Source organism: Aegilops tauschii, chromosome 5, assembly GCF_002575655.3.
Source record: "Aegilops tauschii subsp. strangulata cultivar AL8/78 chromosome 5, Aet v6.0, whole genome shotgun sequence".
Taxonomy (NCBI): Eukaryota; Viridiplantae; Streptophyta; class Magnoliopsida; order Poales; family Poaceae; genus Aegilops; species Aegilops tauschii.
Genome location: NC_053039.3, coordinates 364309761 through 364318493, shown reverse-complemented (window position 1 = coordinate 364318493; position 8733 = coordinate 364309761). Strand labels below are relative to the sequence as shown.

The 8733-nt window shown below is 51.2% G+C and overlaps 1 protein-coding gene across 1 annotated transcript; it reads right to left on the bottom strand.

Moving 5' to 3' along the window:
* Window positions 1-1688: 1688 nt before the first annotated feature.
* On the bottom strand, window positions 1689-3735 carry LOC109777873 (transcription factor RAX2-like). Its single transcript, XM_073499146.1, has 3 exons — window positions 3399-3735; window positions 2109-2210; window positions 1689-1992 (listed from the first exon to the last, which is right to left on the bottom strand). The coding sequence occupies exons 1-3, from the start codon at window positions 3560-3562 to the stop codon at window positions 1689-1691; spliced, it is 570 nt and encodes a 189-aa protein (XP_073355247.1). The 5' UTR covers window positions 3563-3735.
* Window positions 3736-8733: the final 4998 nt, after the last annotated feature.

Here is an 8733-nt window from a genome sequence, read left to right as displayed (position 1 = left end):
TGGATGCCTATTGGTCCCGGTTGGTGCCACCAACCGGAACTAAAGGCCCTCCTGCCTGGGCTCGCCTCACCGGCCACATGGAGGCCCATCTGTCCCGGTTCGTGTAAGAACCGAGACTAAAAGCCTAGGGCTTTAGTTTTTTTCCTAGAAAAGGAGGATGACCCCCGGCCTCTGCATCTGGGAGATGCATACGGCCACTTTATTGATTATTCTCGAGGACCTTACAAAGTACTACAAACAATATACCTGAATCCACCATCTTGACAACATATGCCATTACTCCTACCCATATGATGAAGGGGTGCTGGCTGGGCCACTACCCTAACCACTCACCTAAGCCTAACATCAAAAGCCGGAGGCCCCAGCCGAGCCACATGCCGGGTCTGGGGCACAATCCGGTCAGACGCACTCGTGTGTCGTCGCCGCCATCTTCCACAGGTCCGTCTTCAGATCATATTGAGGCTTCTACCTTGTCTGGCCACTCCGCTATCGACGTCCCCATGACGCCAGACAGCTTCCTCCTCCTGCACGAGTCCATCTCCGCGCATCAGACGCCGAATCTCCACAGCATCATGCCGCCGAGATCCGCCACCATCAATGTGTAAGATGAAGCACCGCTCCACCAAAGTCGCCATCCTCTAGTCCCTCGAGCCCGTGTGCACCTCCAAGAATGACGCCCCCAGGGGGGAATCGACACCAGAGAGCCGCCGTCATCCGATCTACTGATCTAGGGTTTCCCCCGGAGGTAGCAGAGAGTGGCCTTGAACTTCACGGCGATGCCTTCAGGAAGGGAACGACGCAGACAGCGTCGCCATCGCCGGCCTTGGCAATAGCCAATAGCAGGTTTTCATCCAAATCTGATCGAAGACCTCCATCTCTCGTGCACGGGTCGCCGCCATCCTTGCCGGGATCTGGAAGATCCTGCAAGCCAGATCTCAGCAGGGAGAAGCCCCCCCACCGAGACCCGCCGGTCGAGCAGGGGAGGCCGAGGCCACGCCCACAGGGTCAGATCCGCGATGAATCCATGCCCGCGCCGCCGCCCCCGAGTCAGCCCCGCGCGCAGCCGCCACCGCCTGCCGAGGCTCGCCGCCGCGTGCCTCGCGCCCCGCCACCGCTCGCCGAGGCCTGCCACCTCGCGCCAAACCGCGAGCGCCGCAGGACACCGCCGCCTGCCACCTAGATCCGCCGCCCGTGGAGGAAGGGGAGTCGGGAGAGGGAGTCCCCCCGCCGCCGCCGTCTTCACCCGGCGGCGACGCGAGGAGGGGAGAAGGAGAGGGCGGCGGCGGTGCCTAGGGTTGGAGGCCCCCGAGTTGCCCAGGGCGGGGGCGACACGAGGGACGCCTAAAAAGCGAGTGTAAGTACGAGGGACGCCTAGGGCTTTAGTAACATTTTTTAGTCCCGGTTAAAAAACCGGGACAAATGGGGCTTACGACTCGGGATAAATTGCCGTTTTTCTGTTAGTGAGAGTGCACGTTAATGGACTTGTGACGCGAGCATGCAGGAAATGCTTCCTTCCCTTTGACTGCATGCACCGTCGTCCTTTTTGTGCTCGACACAAAACCTCCTCTCCTTTTTCCTTTTATAATAATAAAAAAGGAGACGAAACAGAAAGACGGCGGCGCAAAAACAACATCGTATGTTCATCGTGTTCCGCTGGTTGCGCTGAATCGAGAGGTTTTGAGCGGTAGCTATAACAGACTGCGCTGCTGGCCGTGGCCCGTGGGCTGCTGCTCGATGAGCCCCATGAGCTCGGCGTAGAGCTGCTCCGCTTCGCACGTGAGCTCCCCGCCGTCGTCGACCGTGGCGAGGGCCGCTTCGAGATCGACAAGCGCGGGAGGAGGAGTGGCCGGGGGAGCAACTCCGGTTGGAGGAGTCGATGGCGCCGCCGCAGTGCTCATCAGCATCACGTGCCTCTTCTTGAGCTTGGTGCTCCAGTGGTTCTTGACGTCGTTGTCCGTCCGGCCGGGGAGCTTCGCCGCGATCGCCGACCACCTGGCCGGGTTTCAATTGCAACGCAAACAACCACGGAAGTAGTAGTAAGTACCTAGCGGCGATGGTTCAGTTATAAGAAAGATTCAGACGCACGTAACCGATGCATGTATATCTACTTGCTTCCGATGTGGCCGTAGAGGGACAGTATGAGGCCGTCCTCCTCCTCGGTGAAGCCGCCGCGCCGGAGCGCCGGGCGGAGGTAGTTGAGCCAGCGTAGGGAGTGAATTGCAAAAAACATCGACACGTCAGGCTAGGGTTACAGAACCACACATCTACGGAATTGTGCCAAAAACCACTAATTTTTTGTCTAATTTTTTGAAAAAAACACTAGTTGACTGCTTTAGCCCATTTAATGATGATTATGACATGTGGAGCCCACTTTTGTTGACGTGGCGTAACGGTTCGAGATGAACGTCGTTAGATGCTTTTTTTTTTGCCAAAACCCCCCCAAACTCTGCTCTCTGCTCAGCCGATGTATGAACTCCTCCCGCCGCCGGCGGCATGCCCTGCTAACGCCGCCGCCCCTCCCTCCCCGGCCTGCCGCCGTCTTCAAGCTAGATCCGCCGCCGTCGCCAAGCATATCAGGCGAGGGAGGCCGTTGCGAAGAGGGAGGCCAGCGCCGCCCCATGCCCGTCCCTCTCCGACGCCGCTCCACGCCGGTCCCTCTCAGGCGCCACCCCATGCTTGTCCCTCTCCGACGCCGCCCCACGCCCGTCCCTCTCAGGTGTCGCCCCATGCCCATCCCTCTCCGGCGCCGCCCGACCTGCATCACGGGAGATGGGCCGCCCCTGTCTGCCGGCGCACGACCCCGGGGCCGCCCCTGTCCACCGGCGCACCACCTGGCGACGTCCATGTCCGCCTGCGGACGACCCTGGGGCCACCCCTGTCTGCCGGCGCACGACCCTCGAGCACGCCCCGCCGCACGACCCAGACGAGGTCATCAACCCCCTGCTGTTGTGGCTCATCTGCGGCGGCGACCCAGGCGGGAGCTTGCGGCGGCTTCGGCCATGGAGGCAAGCGGCGCCGCGCGCCCCCTCGCCGGCGACAAGAACCATGGCCGGCCGGGGTAATGCTGCTCTGCTCGCCTGCTCGGGGTAGACAAATCAAGGAGCTGATTGCTTTTTTTGATTTTTGACTAAGGGGATCTTTGTAAAATTATAGTGTCTGTTTTGTAAGTCTAGAAAACTCCTCATCTAATGGCGTCTAACTTAACCGTTACGCCACATCATCATTTACGTGACCCATCTGTCATAATCATGCTCAAAACCATCTAAGCCGTCAACTAGTGTTTTTTGTAAAAAATTAGACAAAAAATTAGTGATTTTTGGCACAATTTCGTAGATGTGTGGTTTCTGCAACCCTAGCCTGAAGTGTCGATGTTTTTTGCAATTCACTCCCAGCATAGGCGGCAGCTCTTGCCGCAGCGGCGAAGCCCTGCCTTGTGCGGCAGCGTGGTCCAGTTGCCGGCGTTGGCGAACCTGGCGACGAAGGTGGTGAGGATGGCGTCCTCCTCCCGCGACCACGCCCCCCGCTTCACCCTCGCCTTGTCGCAGCACGGCGACTTCCCCATGGATCCGATTCCAATCCTCCACCCAATGCTGCATACCACGCGTTGATCTCCTGGCTACTCTCCCGGAAGGCAAATTATATACACCTAGGATAACATCGTACCAGACGAAAAGTCCATTCTGCACCCGAGCTCATATGCTCCCGCATGAACAGTAAAATCCAAAAAAAAATCAAAAAAAATCAAAAAAAATTCAAAAATTTCCATTTTTTTGAGAGAAACATTGACAAAAGTTCTAAGTGCCTGCAAAAATTCATCATGAAATCACATTCCTGTAAGGCGTGGCAAAAAAAACAAATTCAGTGCTTCAAAATGCGTTTGAAAGTAGCTTTTTTCAGAGTACTGTTTTTGTTTTTTTTGCCACGCCTTCTAGGAATATGATTTCATGACGAATTTTTGCAGGCACTTAGAACTTTTGTCAATGTTTCTCTCAAAAAAAATTGGAATTTTTTAAATTTTTTTCGAATTTTTTTCGATTTTACTGTTCACCCGAGCTCATTTGAGCTCGGGTGCAGATTAGCCGCGTCCCGTACCAGATAACTACTGCTCCTAGTGGCGAAAGAAACAGCCTACTATACTATATCACGATTTATTTTATTTTGTGTGAGAATATTCAACGGCTTTCACATCGAGCAAAAAAAGGCACAAGACATGCTTGCAAGGGGTCAGCGGCACACTGCATGCGCGCTGCCCGTATGCGTTTTTCTTTTCGCTCACTTGAACTTTTTTAATTTTTTTGAAAACACTTGAATTAATTAACGTGAAAATTTAACTTGGTTTTTCCTTGGTGATTGTTGCATGCAGGTAGCATCATCCACAAGTTAAGTGATGCAGTCCTCATGAACCGAGCTGTGGTTGGATGGTCATGAGGATAGTGGTATCCCCAGACCATTAGGGTTCAAATCATGGTGCTCGGATTATTCCTTGATTTATTTCAGGATTTCCGGTGATGCGCGTTCGGTAGGATGACACGTTCCCGTCAACTACGAGACGTCTGTGGTGACTACGTCAATCTTTCTTATGATGATATGTCGGCTCGGTCTCTCGGAGGTGCTCATAAGGATAGGGTCGGTGTATGTATTCATAGAAATGAGTGTATGCGCGTATATTTGAGCGCCTGCGACCGTGTTCTAAAAAAAAGTGACACAATCCTAGAGTACAAGGACGACTTGGTGATTGCCTAATTGGTAATTGTTGTTTTGCCTCGTCTCGTCGACGTGGCACAAGCATGGCGGCTGCGTCCAGTGCAAGGGCAGGAAGACCATGGAGGCACGGTGCCCCGACCCATGTTCATGGTCGACCAACGTTTGGCATCGAGTACGGCGAGAAGGGGGAGGCACCACGGATGCGGTCATTGCACGAATCTCAATGCCACGGATCAAGACGAATTCATGGATCTCACTATGACTAGAAGACGGCTTGTCATTGTTGATCCCCAACACTTATGTCGCTACGGGAAAAAAGGTCCATTCGCGTCTCTTGCCATGAAGAAAACGAGGGTGCGGACAGGCCCTATTAATATCTCAATTCTCAATTTTAACACAAATCTTTTGTTGGGAACAAGAAAAAAAACATATACTATGTTGAGCTACCTCAAAAAAGAGAAGTTCAACCAGAAAAAGAAAGAAAAACTATTTAATGTCATACAACTATTTTTGTGTGGGAAAAACCAGATTGACGGCCACGTCATGTTCATCTACAAAGTGACACTTGAATCCTTTCTTTGCCACTTCGGATGTAGAAACATGTTTTAAGCAACGACTGCTTACGAAGAACATGCCTGATACAGCCACACTTACTAGAATCCACATCCTTGCGTCCATGTTCGCCTCTAGGACCTCAACCTGAAGAGTATAGTCGGGGGAGTGGCCGGGTGGTATTGTTGCCATTTTACTAGAAGCAGCTTGCCATTGGACTCAAACAGATATCTGCTGGTCTCAGTCCCATCCCCTGGTTTCTGTTGGCCGTCACAACGGAAACCGGCCAGCTCCATGCCATCAAGTACCTTCCCATCACCATCGTTGACGCTTGCCCTTGAGCTCCAATCTGCATAGTATTCTGCTGCTTTTGCTGCTTCTGCTGTTGCTTCTCCTTCTTCTCCTTCTTCTCCTTCTTCTTCTTCTTCTTCTTCTTCTTCTTCTCCTCCTCCTCCTCCTCCTCCTTCTTCTTCTTCTTCTTCTTCTTCTTCTTCTTCTTCTTCTTCTTCTTCTTCTTCTTCTCCTTCTCCTTCTCCTTCTCCTTCTTCTCCTTCTCCTTCTTCTTCTTCTCCTTCTCCTTCTCTTCTTCTTCTTCTTCTTCTTCTCCTTCTTCTTCTTCTTCTTCTTCTCCCTCCTTCTTCTCCTTCTTCTCCTTCCTTCTTCTCCTTCTTCTCTCCCTCTTCTTCATACTCTTCCACCTCCTCCTCCTCATCAAACGGTAACAATGGGGATGTCGTTTTCATCCTCATTAGGATCCATCACGACGAGATCATTGCGCTCAGGTGATCCCGTAGAGACCGTCTTTATGGAACACGATATCAAAAACATATGCGTATGGCTTCTCCCTCCGTCCACTCACCCACGCTCCGGGTCTCCCAGGGCGACACAAGATGACCGGGCAGTTCCAGTTGTTGGTTGTGACGGCAACAATATCGTCCTCGGTGGACCGCATGAGTACCTTTCGGATCTCGAAGAAATAAAGACATCATCGCTGACGTAGTCTAGCCTGGGGAGCGGCATTGTTGTCTCGGTGAAAGGATTATGCAAGAGGTAGCTGCGTCATTCGTCCTTGGTGTTGGTGCGGTAGAAGGCGAGCCATGTGCTATCAGTAGCGCAGATGGAGGTCGTGTTTGCGGGGAAGGGTAGCCCACGATGCATAACGCGATTAGGAAACATGACGAAGGTGCTGTCCGAGTAGATGATCCACGGCAGCTGCCGCGGGGGATCGTGGTGGCACACGGCCAAGTGCCATGAACGTCACACGGCATGGAAGCGGGCTCGGTCGTTGGGCAAGGGGAGGCGGGCGATGATCTGTCCTAGCAGCTCGGGCAGGAAGTTGTCCCCGGAAGTAGGACACGAGCTCGACTTCATGGATGAACCAATACGATCGGCCGATCTGCTTTTTTTTCTCATATACTCCCTTCGTCCCAAAATAGTATTAATTTTAATACAAAATTGTACTAAGATTTAGTCACTTATTTTAAGACGGAGGAAGTACATGAGAACGAACGACCGATCTGCTGCTTTGCTGTGGTACGGAGTCCGAACTCACCTAAAAACAGGCAGGCAAAGAAAGCACCGAAACTTTGAAAGTTTTCGGCTGTGGTTTCTGCCAGCCAACGATGCCATGTGGACCCAACACAAGCGTTCACTCTGAGGGACCCAATTGTCCAAGTCCTGCTCCACGGTGTCCCCACGTGGATCAGATCTCCTCTCCGATTCCTACAGCTCCACAACGGCTCTACTATATACGACACGCTAGGTACACGACACAAGTTTGTGCATCGATTGCACGATCGACTTGACCTATCCATGGCCATGGCCATGGCGGCGTCGACTTCCCAGCGTTCTCCGTTGGCCGACCTCCCGCAGGACATCTTCGCCCGGGTCATCGCCCTCCTCCCTCTCTCGGCCGACCGTGCCCCGCTTCCGCGCAGTCTGCCTCTTGTGGCACTCGGCCATGCGCGAGCACGCCCGTACGCAACTACTTCCTCCTTTCATGAGATTTTTTTTATCATACACACATAGTCGAATAAGCAAGGCTCATTATCCTCCTTTCCTTCCTCTATTTCAACATGGTGCCCCACCTACCACAGGTTACCCTCAGTTCTTTCCTCGCTGGCAGTGACCGTGATGTCGACCTGTTCGTAGTGTGTCCGAACATATCCCCACATGACTCCTTAGGGTATGGTCAAGTCAAATAAATTTTAGCACCCAATCATGACAAGAAAAGGAGGCACATTGCACCTGCGGTTGGATGAGAGGGGAATCTAGCAGTTGAGGGGAGGGGGCGCTTAGCTACGTTGCCAACTATACCTCCACGATGGGCGTCGAAGCTTCTAGACCGTCCGCGTCGGTCCCCTCATATGCCCAAGAAGTGCACCTCGCCCATGTCCTCTTCCTGAGACATAAACCCCCTTTCCTTCCAATCTCCTCAGAAAAGGTTCGCCACTTCAACAAAACTGAAAATATTCAAAAGTATCAATAATCATTCTTAGAAAAATCATTCTCAACAGGAAAAATTTACATCGTTTCATATATGTACCTCTCTAATAACAATGTTAATAGGATAAATATGTCTTCCCTTGTTTTTAGTAGTTCATACCTTTTTCACGCTTATTTATTCTTTACTGGTTGAATCCGAATATAAGCATCAAAATGGTTTTAAAAAATCAGTAAGTCCTAATTTATTACTATAAAATACGTTGTTATTGTTATTTGAGCATTAAAATGGCTTCGAAGACAAATATGGACATGCATAATTTCTCTCGATAGACAGCCAAATAAGAGTAACACTACAATCACACATTCAGCCTTCCAACACCCGTCACACACCTACGAACAGTTTTTGTTGACATCAAACGGGGTCAAAGGAGTATACCGTTCAAAAATAAAGCCATTGCTTTTGCGCACCAGAGAAGGCAACAACTTAGGATTGGGAAGAAGCTGCACATTTCTGGCATCATAGCCGAGTACAGGGCAAACTTGCGTGGCTGCTGTCGGCGAGACACACAAGTCTCACGATGCAGACGCCGTGTGTGCCTCGATCCTTCGATTACTTTTATCCCTCTTTTATACTCAAACAACAATTCTTCCTTTGAGCCCTTAATCCTTCCTTTAGTTATTCCATCATTCCTTTAATTATCCCACTTGTTTTTACCCACAATCCTTCCTCTAGATATCCTCCTTTAATTAGGCATCATGCATATATTTGGGTCTCTTTTCTCCTCGGAGCCACGCCTGATCCTTTCTTTATTAGTAGTTTCTGAGAAGGCTTATTTTGATTTCAAAGAATAATAGTATATAAACTGATTTGGTTGCATGTAAGGGAGCAACGTGGGATTATTTTATGTGTAACAAACGTGAAAAAATTGAGTATAGGCAGCTCAAAAGCGGAGAAAAGTTTGGATGGGCCGGCCCATAGAGAATATGGGCGTCTGGTCTCCATCTATACTCTGCATATATATAGTATCTCTC

Coding starts and splice junctions, on each gene's coding strand:
- LOC109777873 (XM_073499146.1), bottom strand. CDS start 3,562: ATGGGGAAGTCGCCGTGCTGCGACAAGGCGAGGGTGAAGCGGGGGGCG. Junction 2,211..3,398: donor CGCTGCGGCAAGAGCTGCCG/CCTATGCTGGGA, acceptor TGCAATTCACTC/CCTACGCTGGCTCAACTACC. Junction 1,993..2,108: donor TACGGCCACATCGGAAGCAA/GTAGATATACAT, acceptor AAACCCGGCCAG/GTGGTCGGCGATCGCGGCGA.